The sequence below is a fragment of the Ursus maritimus genome, unplaced genomic scaffold (assembly GCF_017311325.1).
Source record: "Ursus maritimus isolate PB19 unplaced genomic scaffold, ASM1731132v1 scaffold_31, whole genome shotgun sequence".
Taxonomy (NCBI): domain Eukaryota; kingdom Metazoa; phylum Chordata; class Mammalia; order Carnivora; family Ursidae; genus Ursus; species Ursus maritimus.
In genome coordinates, this window is record NW_024425675.1 from 14,838,454 (window position 1) to 14,861,260 (window position 22,807).

A 22,807-nucleotide genomic window follows, 5' to 3' on the forward strand; every position below is an offset into this window, starting at 1 on the left:
GTAATTACCGAGAAGGAATTTGACCACAGAATTCAGGACAGTATAAAACATTTTATTCAGTATTTTTAATAATTCTTCCCAATGAAGGGAAGAAAATATTTCACTAAATTAGAAATGCTATTTTAGTTTTAGGAGTTTAAATAAAAATGTTACCCAGGAGAATAAATTAAAGATTGACATCTATTAAAACTTTATTTTGGTGATCACACATGTAAGGGAATCACCATGAATTTGAACTGATATCTCAAAAACATTCAGTAACATACATGAAGAAAATTCCAGTGTTTTAGAACAGACAGTGAGAAAACCACAGACATACTAACACTAATTTTTTTTTTTTTTTATGGCAAACCAGTTTCAGGGGCGCCTGGGTGGCACAGTCAGTTAAGTACCCGACTGTTGTGTTCAGCTCAGATCATGATCTCAGGGTTGTAAGATCAAGCCCCACAACAGGCTCCGTGCTCAGTGTGGAGTCTGCTTGGGATTCTCTCTCCCTCTCGCTCTGCGCCTCCCGCTCATGCTCTCTCTCTCAAATAAAAAAATCTAAAAAAAACCCCAAAAAGCAAACCACTTTCACTCAGTTTCCCCTATATTTTGCTACATCTTTTTTTCTGGAAAGCTGCCATTTAATAAGGCAGCTTTTTAAATGAGAGTATCAAACCATCTCAAGTTTTCCTTCATTTTTCCTTCCTCCCAGCAGCTCATCAAAAGTGAACGCCGTCTTCTGCCTCCACTAAGAAACGAAAATGAGAAGTATTTTGTTTCAATGAATCATTTTTCAGTTTTCTTTAAGACTGAATAAGACTAAGGAATACCTTGTGGGTAAAACTTAATTATAAAAAAACATGTGATTTCCAGATAAAAAAAGACTCGTTAGTCTATGAAACGAACTATTTATTATATAGATTATTCAACGGATCGGGTCTTCCCGATTCCCAAGTGTTATGCATGTAGCAGCTGCAAAGCAAGATGCCAAACTTTGAGTAAACACTTTTTTCCTCCCCAGCAGCAGCCTTTGAATCCTTGCCTGGCTCCTGTCCTCTGGCTTCTTTCCTGGAGGCACCATCGATTGCCAGGAAAAGTTGAGGGCCACAGCTGCCTGTCTTCCTTTAATCATATTCTCCACTGGTCCTTGTTATGCACAAATATTTGTTGGGATGGGGAATCCCTTGAGTGGCAAACTGCTGAAAAGACCGTTGTTACACTGTTGCTGGAGGTGGCACGGCCTGGGGCCCAGGACGGGGAGTCCTGGGTTCGAGTCTCAGCTCTGAAACTAAGCTTCACGTGATTCCCCAGCACGTTATTTCACACTCCAGGGTTTCTATTTCTACATTGAGCCTGATTCTAACAAAGAAAGGACACTTCCCACTTAGGTTCCAGGAACAGAGGGGTTTTGGTGGTTTCGATTTATCTGCATTTTATAGTATTAAGAGCTGTGCAACTGGGGTGAAGAGATAAGAATCACCTTTTGGAATGTTAACTTTGGTCGAGAGTTAGGTCAAATCATTAAAAAAAAAAAGATTTTATTTATTTATTATTTATTTATTTATTTATTTATTTTAGAGCAAAAGAGAGAGAGAGAATGAGCAAGCATGCACAGAGGGGCAGAGGGGGAGGTTGAGGGAGAGAGAGAATCTTGAGCAGACTCCACACTGAGTGTGGAGCCTGACTTGGGGCTTGATACCATGACCTGAGATCGTGACTTGGGCTGAAACAAGAGTCAGATGCTTAACCTACTGAGCCACCCAGGCATCCCTAGGCAAAATCATTTTTTATATCAAACATACATGTCTACATTATAGAATATAATGCAAAATTCATACACATTTTTAAGATAAAACAAAACTCAAGGACATGTACTCGAGGTAGACACCTGGGGAATTCATACACTTTATTCTGGAAAGTTATAGAATCCTGGGTTTTTCATACATGCTGAGGTGTCTTTTTGTTTTCACATTCTATGATTTTGATGATAAAAAATACCGGGTACTAGTGAAAAGGCAGATATTTTCATCCCCTAGAAATAGTATGAATTCCAAAGTATGATATGAACAATGACTAGTACTTAGACATTTTGTCCTGGTTTTATTGCAAAAGCCATCACATGGCTTCTAATTCAAATCAGTGTGCACAATTTAAGAATGTTGAAACCGTTTTGTCCTTCAGGAACAATAACTGTTTTAGAAAACTGTCTTCCTTCCTTCCTTCCTTCCTTCCTTCCTTCCTTCCTTCCTTCCTTCCTTCCTTCCTTCTTCCCTCCCCCCTCCTCCATCCCTTCCTCCCTTTCTCCCTCCCTCCTTCCCTCCCTCCCTTCTCTTCCCTATCTTTCCCTTCCCTTCCCTTCCCTTCCCTTCCCTTCCCTTCCCTTCCCTTCCCTTCCCTTCCCAATATATATCTAGAGCTCTATAAAAAGTCTTAAATGATAAAACAATGATGATAATAATTAGCAAACTGCAAGTTCAGTCATAAAGATCATCACAAACTCTTATGTCCTTGGTTATTTGACTAAATATACTGCTCAAAAAATGTAACATTTTCTTCTTCAAGCATTATATAAAGGTTGCCTCTTTTGTAAAACTCAATTCAACTTGAAATCCACACCTAGCTTAAAATATGTTTATCATCTGTCTTTACCCAGTAGCATGTAACTTCATGAGGGCAAGGATTGTCTCTTGTCCTTTTTGCTTATCTCTGTATCTTAGGTACCTGGCACCTAATAGGAGATCAACAAATTTGAATAAATGAATGAACGAATGGACAACGTATTAAATAGCTTTGTCAGCATCTCCCTCCTCAAGCTTCCACTCTCCTCTCTGGTGCTAAAGATTACTTGGTTTTTTACTTTCAAAAAATATGGAGAGAATCAAACTTTCTTTCTAATCCCTTCTTCTCTCTGCAAGGTTTTCTCTAAAGCCAGCATCGTCCAATAGAACTAATAGCCAGTGTTTGCCACATACATAATGTTAGAACTATCTTGTAGCCACTTTAAAAAGTAAAAATAAGTGAAATTAATTTGTATTGAGGTATAAATGACATATTGTATTAGTTTCAGGTATACTACATAATGATTCATTATTTGTGTATATTGTTAAATGATCATAGTAAGTCTAGTTACTGTCTGAAACCATACAAAGTTACAACATTTTTTCTCTTGTAGTAATAACTTTTAAGATGTACTCTTCTGGCAACTTCCAAAGATACGTGACAATATTACTGACTACACTCACCCTGTTGTACATTACATCCCCATGACTTACTTATTTTGTAACTGGAAGTTTGTATCTTTTGACCTCCTTCACCTATTTCATCCATCTCTCAACTTCCCTCCCTCTGGCAACCACCTTTCTGTTCTCTGTATCTATGAGTTTTGTTTTGTGTGTTCATTTATTTTGTTTTTTTCTTAATTCCACATATAAGTGAAATCATATGGCAATTTCTCTTTCTCTGTCTGATCTATTTCACTTAGCCTAATACCTCAAGGTCCAACCATGTTATCACAAATGGCAAGATTTTAATCATTTCTACACCTGAGTGGTATTCTATTGTTCATATATATGTGTGTGTGTATATATGTGTGTGTATATATATATATATGTGTGTATATATATACATGTGTGTGTGTGTGTATATATACGCATATTTATACACACAATTCCTCCTTATCTATTCATCCATCAGCGGACAGTGGGTTATTTCCATATCTTGGCTATTAGAAAGGATACTGCAATGAATGTAGGGATGCATATATCGTTTCAAATTAGCACTTTAATTTTCTTTGGATAAATATCCAGAAGTAGAATTGCTGGATAATATGGTAGTTCAATTTTTAATTTTTTGAGGAACCTCCATATTGTTTTCCATAGCGGTTGCACCAATTTACATTCCCACCAACAGCATACAAGGGTTCCCTTTTCTCCACATCCTGGCCAGTATCTGTTATTTCTTGTCTTTTTTGATAACAGCCATTCTGACAAGTGTGAGGTGATAACTCATTGTGGTTTTGATTTGCATTTTGTTAGTGATGATGAGCATTTTTTCCTGTGCCTCTTGGCCATCTACATGGTTTCTTTGGGAAAATGTCTATTCAGATCATCTGCTCATTTATTAATCAGACTACTTGTTTTTGTTTTTGCTATTGGATTGTATGAGCTCTTTATATATTTTGGATATGAACCCCTTAGTAGATATATGATTTGCAAATATTTTCTCCCATTCACAATAGGTTGTCTTTTCATTTTGTTGGTGGCTTCCTCTGGTGTGCAGAAGCTTTTTAGTTTGATGTAGTCCCATGTATTTATTTTTGCTTTTATTGCCTTTGTTTTTGGGGTCAGTTTCAAAAAATCATCACCACAACTGATGTCAAGGAGCTTACCACTTGTTTTCTTCTAGAAGTTTTATGGTTTTAGGTCTTACATTCAAGTCTTTATTTTGAGTTAATTTTTTGTGTATCGTAAGACAGTAGTCTAGTTTCATTCTTTTGTATGTGGTTGTCCAGTTTTCTCAATACCATTTATTGAAGACACTGTCCTTTCACCGTTGTATATTCTTGCCTCTTTTGATGTAAATTAATTGACTATATATGTATGAGTTAAACTTTTTTGGGCTCTCTATTCTGTTCCATTGATCTTTGTGTCTGTTTTTATACCAATACCATAGTGTTTGATTACTATAGCTATGTAATATCATTTCAAACCAGGGAACATGATGCCTCCAGCTTTGTTCTTCTCTCTCAAGATTGCTTTGGCTATTCAGGGTCTTTTACTGTTTCATACAAATTTTAGGATTGTTTTATTTCTGTGAAAAATGACTTAGAATTGATATTGCATAGGGATTGCACTGAATTTCCAGGTTGTTTTGAGTAATACAGACTTGTTAATATAATCATTAATTCTCCTAATCCACGAGTGCAGAATATCTATCCATTTATTTGTGTCTTCAATTCTTTTCATCAATATCTTATAATTATTAACATATGGGTCTTTCACCTCATTGGTTAAATTTATTCTTAGGAATTTTATTATTTTTGATGTAATTGTAAATGGGAATGTCTTCTTAATTTCCCTTTCTGAGAGTTTGTTGCTAGTGTATACAAACACAACATATTTTTGTGTATTAATTTTGTATCTTACAACTTTACTGAATTTGTTTATTACCTCTAACAGTTTTTTTGTGGAATCTTGAGGGTTTTCTATATATAAGATCATGTCATCCACAACTAGTGACCATTTTACTTCTTTCTTTGAATATGTATGCTTCTTATTTCTTTTTCTTGCCTAATTGCTCTGGCTAGGATTTTCAATACTATATTGAATAAAAGTGGCAAGAATGGGCATCCTTCTCTTGTTCCTGTTGAATATGATGTTAACTATGGGCTTGTCATATATGGCCTTTATTATATTGAAGTATGTTCTCTCTATAGCCACTTTTTTGAGAGTTATCATAAACAGATGTTGAATTTGGTCAAATAATTTTTCTGCATCTCTTGAAATGGTATAGTTTTTTGCTTCGTTTTGTTAATGTGGTATATAATGTTGATTCATTTGCAAATGTTGAGCCATCCTTATATTCTGGAACAAATCCCACTTCATCATGGTGCATGATTGTTTTAATGTATCATTGAATTTGGTTTGCTAATATGTTGTTGAGGATTTTTGCATCAATGTTCACTGGAGTACTGGCCTGGGATTTTCTTTTTTTGTGGTGTCTTTGGCTGCTTTTGTTATCAAGGTACTGCTAGCCTTGTAAACGAGTTTGGAAGCATTCCCTCTCCATTTTTTTGCAAGAGTTTAAGAAGGGTATGTATTAAATTTTCTTAAAATATTTAGTAGAATTTACCAATGAAGTTGTCTTATCCTGGACTTTTGTTTGTTGTGAGATTTCTGATTACTGATTAAATCTTCTTACTAGTAACTGGTCTATTCAGATTGTCTATTTCTTCATTCAGTCTTTGAGGATTATATGCTTCTAGGAATGTATCCATGCTTCTGAGCTGATGTATAATTGTTCACAGTGGTGTCTTATGATCCTTTTTATTTCTGTGGTATCAGTTGTAACTTCTCTTTTATTTCTGGTTTATTTGAGCCCTCTCTCTTTTTTTCTTGCTAAGTCTAGCTAAAGATTTGTCAAATCTATTTATCTTTTCAAACTACCTGCTTACTGATCTTTTCTTCTCTCTTTTTAGTCTTTACTTCATATCTGTGCTCTTGTTTTTGTTATTTCTTCCCTTCTACTAACTTTAGGCTCCGTTTTTTTTTTCTAGTTCCTTTAGCTGTAAAGGTAGATTTTTTTTGAGATTTTTCTTGTTTCTTGAATTGGGCCTGTTTTACCATGAACTTAAAATTTTCCTCTTAGAACTACTTTGCTGCATCCCATAGATTTTAGTGTGTTGTACTTCCATTTTCATTTGTCTCAATTATTTTTCAGTTTCTCCTTTGATATCTCCAGTCCCCTTGGTTGTTCAGTAGATGTTGTTTAATCTTCACACACTTGTGATCTTCCCAGTTATCTATTGAGGCTTCCTGGGAGAGTGCAAGGGTGGGGCATGCCCGCTGGCTTTAGTGGGGCAGCAAGAAAGTACAGGGCTTGGGCATGCCCGCTGGCTTTAGTGAGGCAGTGAGAGGGCAGAGGGCTGGGGCATGCCTGCTTGCTTTAGCAGAGGAGTGAGACAGTGCAGGGACTGTGTGCCCCCACCGGCACTAACAAGATATTGGGAGAGTGCAAAAGTGGTGCTTACGAGCACCACCATTTCTAGAGAGTCCCAAAGGCTCTTTCGCCTCCAGCAGATGCTTTAAGATTAGCAAATGAATCTCCTTCACATATAGTTTAGGTGCTTTTCAAATTGCTGCTTCTGTGGTGGACCCTGGAGTGATGAGTCTGTGTGTGAGCCCTTTAAGCTCAGTATCCTGGTTCCCTACAGACTTTTGGGGCTTCTGGATGGCAGCCCCATTGTTTTTTGAAGACAGATATTTTAGGGGTTCATCTTTGTGGTGCAGGTGCCAAGGGCTGGGGTGCCTGATATGGGGCAGAAACTCCTCGCTCCTCAGGGAGAACCTCTGGATTTGTGAGATCCCTCCTGACTGTGAGTCGCCATGCTGCAGGTGGGGCTTTTGGTGAGACCGCCTCTCCACGCCTACCTGTCTCCATATGGCCCTTTTATCATTTGTTGCGAAGGAGCTGTTGCACAGTTTTTCAGGTCTTTTTCATAGCGAATTTTTCAGTGTGTAGCCATGGATTCAGTGTGTCTGCTGGAGGAGGTGAGTTCAGGATCTTCCTGCACTGCTATCTTGGACCACTCCCCAAATTAATCTTAATAATATATTTTATTTAACCCACTGTACCCAAGATATTTTCATGTTAACACGTAATTAATACAGAAATTATTAATGAGCTATTACATATTCTTTCCTTGTAAATGTCAAAACTAGTGTGTATTTTACATGCATCATATTCCAGACCAGTCACATTTCAAGTGCTCGATAAGCATATAGGGCTAATGGCTACCACATTGACAGCTCAGCTCTACAACCTGTCTTTTCTCTAATCCTCAGGGTAAGAATTATATTCTGTATAAAGGCAAACCCCATTGCCTCTGCATTATCTTAGTGTCCTCGTGAGACATGGGGGGGAGCATTGTGCCTCTAATTTTTGTTTTCTTCTCTATCATCTTCATTAAACGAGCTGTCTGTCCTGATTTCTTTCTCTGTGAGGATGTGTTCAGTAGTACTTTACAGCGTCAGCAGCATGATGAAGTATTCTTAGTTTTTGCTTTACAAAACAACTTTAATAATTTACTTATAGAATCTACTTTCCAAGATATCTATCATCTTCATCATTAGGGTCTTATCCATTTATCTTCATTTTTATTAGTAGAGAAAAATCAAATCTGGACATAAATGTCTAAATACCAGCCATTGTTTAAAATACTAAGAAAAATCAAGGGCAGTATTCAACATAAATTCTTTCATTAAGATTACCAGTCTAAAGCATTTTGTTTATAGTCCACACAGAATCCTTTCATGGGGATTCTTTTTCACGTAATTACCACTTTATCATACTATTTTCTTGACCTTTAGTTACATTACATTTTATGTATCTTAGTTACAAATCCTAAATTGTGATATGTGATAGTAACAGTGTAAACATTGATCTCTGTAACCTATATTCATGCAACAATGAAATTTATTATAAATCACAGAATCTATGCCTAGAAATGTTCCGCAAACATTAATGTGGAATCTAAGGCATATTTAATTCTTCCAAAGAGATGGTAGTTTTATTAAAATGTATTAAAAATTAAGGTGTATGTGATTATTTGAATATTTGTTCTCTGCTATTTTGTTTCAAGACAATAAGCCTAATTTTTAAAAAGATTTTAAAGTATGTTAGTCATTCTTGTGTAATATGATGGATTTCGGTCAAAATCAGGCATCTTTTTGAAAATTAATGAGAAAAGTCAGTCAGGTAAACACAAAATGAAAGTCATCTAGCAAAAAGTTAAAGAAAATGTTCAGGGTGAAATGTGAAGAAGATGATGGAAGAATAGAAGATATGTTTGTGCAAAACAGACTATTCTGCCAGACTGAGTAAGGACTGACTATCTTAGGAGAATGAAACTCTCATACCTGACCCTGTATATGATGACATAGGATACGAACAATTTAATTGTTTAATCGTACAATATACAAGGTGCTTTATCACAAGGACTTCTTGACCCTCGTCTACTTTTCTCTTCATTTTAGTTATTTTATTGCCTTTTGTCACATTCACTTTGTATTCCATATAAGGATGTATTTCTAGATTTTAATTCCCATTTTATCCCATTTTTCCCCTACAAACATGATGTTTAAAAGCTAAAGCCCAGGGGCGCCTGGGTGGCAGAGTCGGTGGGCGTCTGCCTTCGGCTCAGGGCGTGATCCCGGCGTTCTGGGATCGAGCCCCACATCAGGCTCCTCCGCTATGAGCCTGCTTCTTCCTCTCCCACTCCCCCTGCTTGTGTTCCCTCTCTTGCTGGCTGTCTCTATCTCTGTCAAATAAATAAATAAATAAATATTAAAAAAAAAAAAAAAAGCTAAAGCCCAGGGGCACCTGGGTGCCTCTGTCAGTTAAGCAGCTGCCTTAGGCTCAGATCATGATCCCAGGGTTCTCGGATCAAGCCCCACATCAGGCTCCCTGCTTGGTGGGGAGTCTTCTTCTCCCTCTCCTTCTGCCCCTCCTCGCCCCCACTCATGCTCTCTCTCTCTCTTTCAAACAAACAAATAAATAAAATCTTAAAAAACAAAAAAAAAAGCTAAAGCCCATTTAAGTACTTTGTACGAGGAAGAGGGTTTGTGTCCATGAAATGTACAATAACTGGTGTATATTTTCTACAAGAACAAAATGCACAGATAACAGCCACTGTCATTACCTTCACTAAAAAGACAAAAGCAACAACAGCTACATAAATTGGTGTAGAAATCTGGACAATGATTTTGGCAATATTTCAGTGCCATTAAATGGCTTGTTTCCTTCTTTTGCATGAGGACAGCCCCTTTACACACAGAAAGGCAGAATGGCCCAGTGGTTAAGGATATGGTCTCTGGAGAGCCAGGGCTCAAATTGTGACTCTACCTCTAAGCTAAATGCATGATGTTGTGCCTCAGTTTCCTCATCTATCATATGGAGATAATCTTCATAAATCCTAGGGTCTTTGTGAGGATTAAATGAGGTCATAAGTGTAAATCACTTCCACTAGCGAATTTAATAAATGTTCACTATTACCATTATTACTGTCATAACAGAGCTAATTATAATAGCAAAAACAACAACGGCAAGAAAAAGGAAGAGCCCTAATGCTCCACAATACGAGATTGGTGGCATGAACTCTGGTCTATCCACTCAAGGGCAAAGTCATTAAATGTCATCACAGTATACACCGTGTAGCACAGGAACTAAGTCCTACAAGCGTCTGATGCGATCTGGATTTCATTACGAAAAACACATACGATACACACTGGGTAACATTTTAATATCACAAAAATTGGAATGTGTTTTATGGTCAAGGGCCTGTCACAGTTTAATGGGTAGTGTGTGACGCATCTCACATTCGATGCTGTTTGTGGTTGGCAGAATGATAACTTTCCAAAGACGTCCATGTCTCAAGAGCCAAAATCCATCAATGCTACCTTCTATGGGAAAATGAACTTTGTAGATGGGATTAAATCAAGGAGTTTGAGATGGGGAGATTATCCTGGATTATCCAAATGAGCCCCATGGAATCACAAAGGGCCTTGCAAGAAGGAGGCAAAGGGGTTTAGAGTCGTAGTAGTAGATGTGAGGACAGAGCAGGGGGGGGAGGATTAGAAGGGGCCAGGAGTCAAGAAATGCATGCAGCCTCTAGCAGCTGAAAATGGTAAACACCTTCTCCTGAAACCTCTAGAAGGAACCAGGCTTGCTGACACCTTGACTAATTCTAGACTGCTGACCTCCAGGGAGACTCATTAGCTCAGTGAGACTAATTCTGGACTTCTGACCTCCACATCTGTGAGTTGTTTTAAGTTCCTAGGTTTGGTAATTCGTTACAGCAGCAATAGGAACCTAATACATAGTCAAATTGGGTGCAAGAAGGCTCTTTTTTACTTCTAGGCAATGTTAGGCCCTCAGTGCTTTCTGAATACCACTTGACAGCATAAGAGGCAATCAATATAAAGCTACTGAAAGAATGCTGAACGGAATAGTATACAGCCATCAAAATGATGTGTACAGATGGAAAAGTGTTATTTAAAAAAATAACAGTTTGCATTTCAGTGAAATCACAGGTACCTAAGTGGGCAAACATCAAATTCTGCATAGAAAAACTCCAGCCAGAAAATACATTAAAATAGCAATAGTGATTGTTTCTGCCTGTCCGCACTATAAAGGTGACTCTGCTTTTTCTTCTTTACATTTCTGTAAATTTTCTGTAACGAACAGGTATTGCTTTCATGATGGGAGAAAGCATATCAATTTCATTTCAAAAGCAGATAGCAGTATAATGAGGAACATGAAAAGCAATTTACACAATATTGGTAAATTCAATCTCTTTATGCACCAATGACTCTAATTTACCTAGTAATTCAAAACCTTCAAATTCCTGGGTCTAGCATGACAGTAACTGTGAAGTCATGATGAGTCGGTGTTTTGAATTTGTCAACATGGGTCAGCTTTAATAATAGTAAAGCTATGATTATCATCTTCAGAAATCACCCGCTCACCAGCCACTGTGAGCTGCATGGGGACAGCAAGCAGGGGGTCAAAGAGGAAGTGATTTACGCAGAAATTGGCAGTCGACCCAATGGGAAGGAAAAGGCAAAGGGAAGAAAAGCTCAGGAATCCGCTGAATGACTCTGCCTACTTGTGTGTGGAAAGACAAGAAAGTTCTTCCTACAACTATGGCTCTCTGACCTTGGAGAAATCATTCCACTATTTTGAGCTTCAGTTTCTTCCTTTGTGTTATGAAGGCATAGAATGAAATGATCTCTAAGACAAATGCCAAAAAAACCAAACCAAAACAAAAAAACCCCACAAAAAACAAAACCGAAAAAACCCTTTCACTATTCTTCAGTCTCACTTTGTATTTCCATGGGGATTGCTATGCACTGATGTGAACCAGGTCCTCTGCACTGTGCGACTTGCCAATTCCATCACCATTGGATATTTCACAGTATCTTCTTTTTTACAATGTCAGAAAATAGACTGCACAGTGCACTTAAAGGCTTCAGTAAGTAAGGGGTTATAGCAGCAGCCTGCTCTCTGGTTAGTCACTGAAGCCTTGCAGTTTGTCACTTGTCAGCTGTTGGAGGGACACACTCATGACCTAGGAAAGTTTCCTACTTTCTTCCATGCAAAGAAAGCAAATTAGCAAAACTTAAAAAACAGCTTTCCAACTAAATGTAATGCTTGAAAATCTCACAATCATTATGATTTTAAATGAGAATGCCATTTCTGGAATACATCATATGCGAAATTTTAATGGAAGTACGAAGCGTCCAAGGATTTTTTTCTCCAGAAAATATTGATAGAATACCTCTTATTATTACTTATTTCTTATAGTTTGAAAGAAACGTTGTTATTTAACCCAAATCTTAAGGAACTTTTAAGTCAGCAGGGGGGAATAAATCATGTACATAGTTAATTCTAATGTGAAACAGAAAGGTAAATGCCATAGAGAGATATGGATGAATTATGATGGATAGAATTTCAGAGGAGGAAGAGAGATTATGTCCAGCTGTCCAGACAGAGAGATGGTTCAGGGAAGTTGATGGGGTACATGGCATCAAAGGCTGTTTGGATCCTGAATTCAAGAACTGGGGTGGAAGGGGAGGACTTTGTTGGTGGAAGAAACAGAATGAGCAAAGTCTTGGTGGCATGGAAAATTTGGAACGTGTATAGAGAAGAGCAAAAAGTGAAATCTGATGGTACTGTCATCTTCAGGTAGAAGATGCATGGGATAAAAATTGAAATGTTCAACAAGATCCAGACTGCCAAGGCCTTGAATGTCGACCTAAGGAGACTGCACTTTATTCTACAGACCGCTGAGAACCATATAGGACTTTTGAACAATTATTTAATGGATTAGCGCTCATCTCTCCCTTTTATAGGGGGCAAAGGTAATTCTGTAGTTTAAAATTTATTATAATTTCTCACTCAACAAGTGAACAAGATTCTAGGCAACCTTCTTGTACGTCACCCAATGAACTTGAAAAGATTTCAAATTTACAGGTTTGAAACTCTAAGGGGGAGGATTTCCTCCATTGCTTTACTATTTATTTGGGGTTGGAAGAGCAGTAGCCCCATTAAGATGTTGGAATGATAGCTGCACATGTAAAGGTTCCAGGAATTCTGTCTGGAGCATAGAATGTGGCATGAACTTTATCCAGTGCCCTCTGAGCATCCCAATTTCATGCCTTCCAGACATCAAGGCTTGACTTTGGACCCTTAAGCACAGCCCCCGGTCTTCCTACCTGCTTGTTCTTGGGAACTGGCACTGAATCTACATTCTATACATGAAAACAGAACACCAGTTCAGCACAGTTCTCTCTCTGTGCACACACAGTCATGTGTAAACATATAAATATACACACATTACACAAAATGGTGATGGCACATAGCTTTCTCTTATTGTTACACCCGTTATATCTTACTGTTCTTTTGTAGTAAAAACTGTATTTTTCCTAAATGGTTTGCGAGCATCTTGAGAGCAGGCCCAGTATATTGTACTATGAATCCAGCCAATACTCCATTAGTATTTACTGATCAATATATTTAAGCCAAGTCCTGCAGCCTCCAGCACATGCTGAATTTCATTCTACCATCAGGTGAACAGCTGGTTTAACACACTTGGTCTAATGGGACAAAAACATTATGGTTTCTATTTTTCTTTCGATCTGCAAAAGGCAAGATAGCTTATATCTTTAAAAGCTCCTGTGATAAGTGAACTTATCATATGAAAGCAATCTATCAGTACGTGCGTGCATGTGCACGCATGTGTGAAACCTGCCCGCTTGCAACTGCAAAATGCAGAAATCATGTGCTGGATATTAAATACAGGTGGTGTTAGCAAATGCACAGAGTTCATCAACCAGCATGGTTTTCATGTGTTATGCCTGGCTCTTACCTCAATAAAGAAGATGCTGGCTGCTGACGTTGGATGGTGATACATATAGACGGTCACGAGAATGGCTGCTACGATAATGAGGACCAGGATGAGAATTCCAACAATGAGGCCGGCATGAAGGGTGCCCCCTTTCTTCTCGGCTGCACTGTCATCTGTAGAAGCTGAAAGAACGGCACGGCTGTTAGAACATTCACATGTGTGCTGTCAGGTTTGCCTTTTCATGAGAGGGGATGTTTACAGTTTTAATAAAGTCCCGTTAGAATTTTTTCTTTTACTTTCTGTACAACTCTTCCTTTCCATGACACCAAGTTTTAGAACTTAGATGCTCTTTCTTTAGGCAATGAAAAATCCATGCTGTTAATGCTTAAAAATACTTTTGTAATTGTGTTTTAATTTATAGTTCAATAAACAAAATTAATAGCCTTTATTCTGAAAGTACTGTGGAAAATCTAAAACTCTAATTAACTAGCTAATAAATTTAACTTTGATTTTTCTCATTAAACCACTGGCACTTTTACCTATGGAAAAAATTGATTACTTTTTGAAAGTTCCTCTCTCATTTTTTTTTGGAAATTTTATATTGAAGAGTATAATGCTTCTTTTGGTGGGCTAGTAGGCATTTTCAGAAAGTCTATGCATGAGTTCAAAGGCTAATTTTCAAAATCTGTTTTAAACTGAGATGCTCTTTTTTTTTTTTAAAGATTTTTTTTTTTTTTTTATTTGACAGACATAGAGACAGCCAGCGAGAGAGGGAACACAAGCAGGGGGAGTGGGAGAGGAAGAAGCAGGCTCCCAGCGGAGGAGCCTGATGTGGGGCTCGATCCCGTAACGCCGGGATCACGCCCTGAGCCGAAGGCAGACGCTTAACCGCTGTGCCACCCAGGCGCCCCTGAACTGAGATGCTCTTTAAAAGAGTAACAGATGGACACTAACCGACCCTCAAATAGTTTTATTGCCATCTGAAGAGAACACACAGCATATCAAAATATCCCACTATGCCACAAACCAGTATCATTTGGTCTGACTTTTACTGAGATGTTTTCCACTGTAATACCCATTTTCAGAGAATCAGGAAAAAGAAATTAAATGTCTAAAGTAATAATTATCCAACCCAAAGTTGGTCAACCAAATAAAGCTAATCTCTAAAGTCTTTTCTTGTTCTAAAATTCTGCAATCTTTGATGACTACTCAGGTATTTAAAGATCTTAAATTCTGTGCAGCAGGTAACCATGTTTATATGCATACTACGATTGGTATTTTTGAACCATTAGAAAATTACTTAATATTCATAAAAGTTCTACAGCAATGATTCCTAATCTTCTCCTTACTAAGTTGTGTCTTTGTTTTAAACATTATTTTTGTCTATTGAATCTCATTTAAAAAGCACTGATTTATTTCTCTTATTTTAGATTTTTGCTAATAAAAAGCAAACATGACTGCCTCTCAGAATGTGTGGTCAATGTGAAATAACAGAATTTCAGATAAGACAAAGAAACACAACTGCCCAGTTCTTCCTGCCTATCCTTTAAATTTTTGTTGCTATTGTTTGTTTATTCTCTGCTTGAGACCCATAGTTGATGTTTGTTAATTCTTCTCCAAATCTAATAAAGCTCAATGTCCTAAAGCTTTCCCTTACATAACTAAAATTCACTGTTGAAAGGATATACAACTTAAATGATAATTCATTATATAAAAATTCACTTATAGAGAGGATTCTGGGAAGAAGGAGGAGAGTGAAGTATCAGGAATCTGTCTCCCGATGCAGACAACAACTGCACTGGCAGAATGTGTCTGACAACTATCCTGGCACTCTGGACTCTATCAAAGGCTTGCAACTTTCAAGAGAAAGGCTTGGACTGTAAATTGTGGTTAATTTCAGTCAATTTCAGCTCTTAGCACAGTAGTGGCTACCCATCCGCCACCACTCAGTCATGTGGCAGACAGCTGTACATTGTTCCTGAAGTAGCCTGCAGGAGCCAGGGTAGGCAAAAATACCCCGTCCTCCAAAGATCAGGGATCTGAGTTCTGACTACTGACTGGTGCTTCTCATCACAGAGGCACAAAGATGCTGCCTTCCTCCGTTGTTGCAAGCTCTTCCCCCTTTGGCTGAAGTAACTTCCAAGGGATTTAAAGAGCTGGACTCTTTTCACCCACCCTCACTTCATTTTTCTCTTTTTCCCACTTTTGGGAGCTAGACGGTAAAGACTAGGACATTCAAAAACAACTGCATGTATGAGGGAAAATTAGACAGTGAGTGCACATGCCCAGAAAAGTGCACAGGCTCAGAAAAGATTTGAAAAGACATTAAGATTACACCTCAGGGTGATCCTCAGCATAGAGACAGTCTGCAACAATGACAACAAACAACACAATCAACAATAAACAAAAATAATATCAAAAAGCAGCAAGCCCTGGGGAAGGGCAGGGGCAGAATCTGATTTCCAGAGTTACCACATTATTAGATTCAAATGTCCAGTTTTTCACAAAAATTCACAAAATATGCAAAGAAACAGGAATGTATGGCTCATTCAAAGGAAAAAAAATCAACAGAAACTGTTCCTGAAAAAGAACCAATGACAGTACAATAGGCAGTGTTTAAAACAATTGTCTTGAAGATGCTCAAAGAACCAAAAGAAGATGGGGAGAGAGTCGAGAAAACAATGTGTGAACAAAATGGAAATATCAATACAGAGATAGAAAACCTAAAAAGAAAGCAAAAAGAAATTCTGGGGCTGAAAAATACAGTAACAGAAATGAAAAATTCACTAGAGGGATTCAAAGGCAGATTTGAGCAGGCAGAACGCAGAACCAGTGGACTTGGAAGTCAGGACAGTGGAAATCATTGACTTTGAGGAGAAAGAGAAAGGAGCCAAGGGGCCAACAAGCAGATCAACAGGCACATTGCAGGAGTCCCAGAAGGAGGGACAGAGAGAGGGGAAGAGAGAGTATTTTAAAGAATAATGGATGAAAATTTCCCAGATTTGATGAAAGACATGAATATAAACATCTAAGAAGTTCAAGGAACTCCAATAAAATGAACACAAAAAGACCCACACCAAGATGCATTATAATCCAACTTTTGAAAGACAAAGTCAAAGGGAGAATCCCTAAGATAACAAAAAAGAAAATAGCTATAATACAGACAAAAGGCAAGGAATATTTATTCATTCATTCATTCATTTGAGAGAGAACAAGAGAGTGGGGGGGGGAAGGGAGAGAGAGAATCTCAAGCAGACTCCACAATGAGTGGGGAGCCTGATATGGGGCTTAATCTCTCCACCCTGAGAGATCTGACTTGAGCCAAAATCAAGAGTTGGACATTTAACTGACTGAGCCACCCAGGTGCTCATTTGTTTGTTTGTTTGAGAGAGAAAGCAAAAGTCAAGGGATTTAAACATTCCCTACAAAATAATCAACTAAACATGCAAGATGGTAATGCTGAAAACAGGCCAAAAAAAGTCACATAGAAAACAAATAGCAAAAATGATGGAAGTAAGCCCCTCCTTATCAGTAATTATTTTACATTTAAGTGGATTAAAGTCTCCAATCAAAAGACACAGATTGTCAGAAAGAATAAAAACACATGATCCAACTATATGTTGTCTGTACAATACTGACTTCAGATCCAAAGACTCGGATACATTGAAAGTGAAAGTATGAAAAAAGATGTTCCATACAAATAATAACTAAAAGACAGCAGAGGTAACTATACTAATATCAGACTAAATAGCTTTTCAATCCAAAAGATTATGAGACAAAGAAGGACACCATGTATTAATAAAAGGTTTCAATACAGTAAGAAGATAGAACAATTACAAACATTTATGTAGCTAATGACAAACCATCAAAAATGTAAAGCAAAAACTGACAGAATTGAAGGGACAAACAGATGTTTCTGTAATAATAGTTGGAAAGTTCAACGTCCCACTTTCAATATTGGAAAGAACAACCAGACAGAAGATAAGTAAAGAAAGCAGACTTACCGCAATAAACCAACTAGATTGAATAGACATATACAGAACATTCTACCCAATGACAACATACATATTCTTTTCCAGTGTGCATGGAAGACCTTTTAGGATAGACCCGATCTGTTAGGACACAAACGAAGTCTCAACAGGTTTAAAAAATAGATATCGTACAAAGAAGTTTCTCCATCCACAGTGGGATGGAGTTAAGAAATCAGTAACAGAAATAAAACTGGAAATTCACAAATTTGTGAATTTTGTGGAAATTAAGCAACACACTCTTGACCAACCAATGTATCATCATGAAATCACGGGGAAATTAGAAATTAGATATGAATGAAAACAAAAACACAAAAACCAAAACTTAGGGGCTGCAGCAAAAGCAGGGCTAAGGAGGGAATTTACAGCCTTTAATGCTTATGTGAAGGACAAGAAATATCTCGAATCAACAACCTAACTTTACAAGTTAAGGAACTAGAAGGAAAAGAGCAAACTAAACCTGAAGTTAGCAGAAGGAAGAAAATAATCAAGATGAGAGCAGAGATAAGCAAAATAAAGAATAAAAAAAAAATAGAGAAAATTAATGAAAATTGGTTCCTTGAAAAAAATCAGCAAAATTGGAAAGGGGACTCACACACTAGCAGTCTGGCCTCAGAGTCTGCACCCTGAGCCTACTTCATGTTATCAATTCTGGCAAAGAATTCTAAAAAATCCTTGGTAATTTCAAATGAAGAAAAATTAACTTAAATATGGTTAAAGGATTAACATTGTGCCTTCAAGAGGGCAGGGGCTGTGTCTGACTTGTCTCTTCTCTGGGACTAGGTCAGTGTCTGCCAACATATGCACTGAAAATCCATGTTTGTCAGAACGGAAGGAGGGAGAGAGGAGGAAGGAAAAAGAAAAATAGAGCTGTTGAAAATGTGTTACAGCTCTTGGAAATGACCACTTCTCCAATAAAAATCAATAAGGTTATAATACATTACTTTATCTGGTCTTCAGTTATCTTAACTCTGCAATGGAGTCAATAACAGTAACTACCCCATAGGAGTGCTTGAGAATTAACCATAGGACACATACAAAATGCATACCAGGAGAGTACCTGGTATACGATAAGCACTTAATTAATGTACCCATATTACTTCTAATATGAGGTAAGTTGAGGCATATAATGGTGTCTGATTTACGACACCATATAAACTATGTTTTTGCCCTTAACATTTGTTACTTTTAAAGTTTGGCTTTATTCTTAAGTATGCTAGTATCATTGTACTTTGTGCACTTGGCTTTTTTCTTAAGAGTATGATACATGACTGTCATGGGAAAATGGGATTAATTTAAAATGCTGCTTTGGAGATTATGCGGCAAAAAATATAACTTGGGTCAAGAGGGGAAGCCTTGAATTTTTCTTCAGATCCCATGTGTAATTCCATCCATCTATCCTTCCATCCCTCTCCCCATCTATCCATCCCTTCCACCCTCAGATCCAACCGTCCGAACAGCATCTGGTTCTACCTCTGGGATTAGTAGTCTTTTGTAAGCAGCATGCCAAGATTCAGCCTCACTTCGTGTATGTGTGTGTGCAAAATAGGCAATGGAAGAACAGGAAGGCACTTGTGAGGGAGCCTCAGGCTGCCACTTCCCAAGTGAGCCAGAACCCGCTGGGGAGACAGCAGGCAAAAGACAGCCCTTCCCAGGGAGAAATGAGAGAGCCAGAGACGTGTTTTATTCAGTATGAGCTCTGGTCAGTAAAATCATTGCTGACTTGTAGGACGTAAATTGACAATCTCTAGAACATAAAATCATAACCGGATTTATACCTTGAAACCTCACGCACTGCCTTCATTGAGGCATAAATGTTTACTTTCTCACTTATTACTTATTTATATTCTCGATAATGGCTTAGTTATATGATCTCCTTTCTAAAACACTCCTTTGCAGTGCTGGTGTGGATGTTAAAGACACCATTTCATGTCTAATGGAGTCTGTACGGAGTCTAGTTTGTCGCTAGCCAAATAAATATTTTACGACATTTCTGGATGATGATTTGAACAAAATAAACAATTTTCATAGACTCTCAAAATATTACTAACCAGGAGACAAAATAAATATTGAGGGATCTACGCGGTGTTGTAATTAGGGCAAACCATTTAAAGAGAAACACAACAAATTCAATTCCAAAATATTACAGAGGCATCCTTGTGTCCCAAGTGAGTGTTATTTCCAAATGCTTCAGAGCGGTCATCTGAATGGAGTGGCTGAAATTGCACAAATATTTCTGGAGAACCTATTTTTCCATTTTCGTATTATTTAAGCAAGTTTTCTGCAACTCTACCCTAGCTGTTTTCTTTACTAACAAGTATTATGATGGCATATTAAAAGGTTGTTGAATCTGAAGATGAAGTGATCACTCTATTGATAGGCTTTGAAAGAATTTTAAATTCTTTCACTATTTGTTTCCAGTTTGGTATCACTGCCCCATTAAACGGTACAGGGTTTGCACACTCATGGGCACCTACAAACAGAATTCAGGAGATCATCTGTGTTAAAAATCATGACCACCTCAAACACAAAATTGAAATTTAAAAAGTGTAAGCAAGTGTTAGTAACTTCTATCACTGAAATTTAGTTCATTCACCTCGAGGGTGGATGGCTCAGATTGATTTCAATCCTTCGGAAAAGACAGTAAACAAAGATGTCAATTTTGGAAATATTCATTCTTGTGGTTTACCTGATTGTTCTTGGAAACTGGCATAAAGAATTGGGTCAGAGAAAACTTTGAGCCTATTTCAGGTACAAACTTAAGCTCATGAGAGTCCATGAGGAGCTGGGGGAGATATTCCTAAAGGTCATGAGTAATCTAGTTCGAAGACCCAAACTCTTATTCTAGTCTTAGAAATATCTTATGCTCTTTCATTCATGTCCAAAAGTGAACAAAAGCCAAACAGCTATCCTCATACACAGACAGTATTGTGCACAAGAGAATTCAAATCTTTAGCTTTTTCAGCCTTACCTTGTGTATCCAAATAAGAATTAATGATAAAGGATAGTAAGATATCATAAAACGAAGCCTCAAAGCCCAAAAAGGAAGTACATAGATACATGTGAAAAGCCTATCAAATCAAGGCCGTTGTTTTGTTACTCTGTTGAAGACATAGTTTAAACCATAAATGAAACACAAAAAATCAAGAGTATCAAAGACAATATACTCTCATCTGATCCACTGAATGACCCACGAGTTCCTAGCTTCTTAGTACGTTATAAAATGCAGATCAATATTTAGACATAGAAAAGGCTATGAGAATTGTCAAATTTATCTAAGCAATCTGCTATTTGGGTAAGCTTTAGATAGTAAAGACAACAGATTTTTAAAGCGCATTTTAAATACATATTAAAATATTCAAGACCTCATGCAAATGTGCTTCATTTGCTGCACTCCAAGAAAAGTTTATGACCTTTTCATAAGAGGAAAGATGAAAGAAAGAAGTAAATAGAAGAAAGAAGGTAAGAGGAAAGAAGGAAAAAAAATCTGACAGGTTTTTCTTCAAAGTGTCGTGTCTGATTTTAAACTCCACCTCTCCTTGCTCCTTCTAGGACTGATATTTTTCTCAGGATTTACATCAGAATATCAGGTGGCACTGATATTTGGTATTTAGAAGTACAGTTCTTCCATATGTGAAAAGATTTTAATACATTGCTAAAATGATCTGTATCCACTATTAAATCTTGCCAGTAATTAAAGTCCAGAAATAAAGTAAAACTAAAATAGAAATACTCCTTGTCTGAAATTTTATTCACTTTAGAACTAACTCTTCTCTTGGCTTTCAAATGAAACACTGCAGCCCATAAATATCACAAAGCATTAATATCCTTTGGGGGACCAAGAGGCTCATGGGTTGGACAGAGTCTTGCACAGATCTGTGCAAAATTCATAAATCTTACACACGTGATGTCAAACTGTTCTTTTTTAGAGCTTCAGAATGAAGTAAAACTACAAGTGCTTACAATGTTAGTGTTTCATTCTTGATTGAAAACACACACAGACACACGACTTTCCCTGCGGAATATTATCTAACCCATTTATAACCTAGAGCATGTAATGGAAGAAAATCAAGTGATAAAATTTTTAGTTAAATTGACTTTCCTTTGCAAGTTTCCCTTGTAACTGATCTCATCTTGTAGCTCATCTATTTTTTCCTCTTAGCGCTTTTAGATTTCTACATCCACGATCATGACCTTGACTTCACTCAGAGTTTCTTCTTTTGTTTCCATTTTTCTGCTGCCTGCCAATCTGTCAATATTATTCAGGTATTAAGGGTCCCTTGGAACTATTATACGAGCTGTAGCTAATCCACAATGTGTGTCACTGTGACAATACATTCATAATTCACATTATGAAATCTCCATAGGAAGGATTTGGGTAAGTACTGTGAAAAGATATTAAAATGGGTGCACAAAACCCTGCTAAGTGCATTAGGTATGGTGAGAACAATATCTGGCAGGGACAGCTGGCCCAGCTTCTCTTTTGCAGCCTGGGCGACGACAGGGCAGCTGTGAAATTTTGTTCAGGGAAACATATAAAACATTCTGGGCTAAAAGAGCTTAGGGAGGACAATCCTTTCTTAACAATAATCCGTTACCTTTTATCTTAGAAAAATGATGCTAAATAAAATTTCCGTGAAATCATATTTTAAAAAAATGCTTGATTCCATCAAAATGAGGGATTTTGGATAGCAGGCATCACCCAGCCCCTTCTAGCTTCATTATGTGATTGGTGCTTTAGTGGAGGCCTATGCGTGAGCAACTAGAAAGGGGATTTACAGTGTTTACGAATGCCATAAGACCCAAAGTCAATCTTTGAAATAATCCATTATCATTTTTCACTTCTTCTGTGTAGGTACTCCTTTTTTAAAAAAAGATTTATTTATTCGAGAGAGACAGAGTGGGAGGGAGAGATGGAGAGTAGGGTGAGGGGAAGAGGGGGAAGAGAGAGAATCTTAAGCAGATCCCCCACTGAGTGTGGAGCCTGATGTGGGGCTCGATCTCATAAACCTGAGGCAAAATCAAGAGTTGGATGCCTAACCCACTGAGTCACGTAGGCGCCGCATATATGCACTACTTTTTAAAAATAGTCTACATATGCATCTAACATTTTCAGCAATCAAGATCTTTATAATAAAGACCTAACTTTTAAACTTTTCTTAAATACCGG

The 22,807-nt window shown here is 37.5% G+C and overlaps 1 protein-coding gene across 1 annotated transcript in view; it reads right to left on the bottom strand.

The window, feature by feature from the left end:
• Positions 1–22,807, bottom strand: part of PLXDC2 (plexin domain containing 2) — a 435,546-nt gene that overhangs the window by 30,710 nt on the left and 382,029 nt on the right. The window contains exon 14 of the mRNA XM_040645359.1: positions 13,631–13,791. Within this exon, the coding sequence (XP_040501293.1) occupies positions 13,631–13,791 (161 nt within the window). The remainder of the gene's footprint in view (positions 1–13,630; positions 13,792–22,807) is intronic.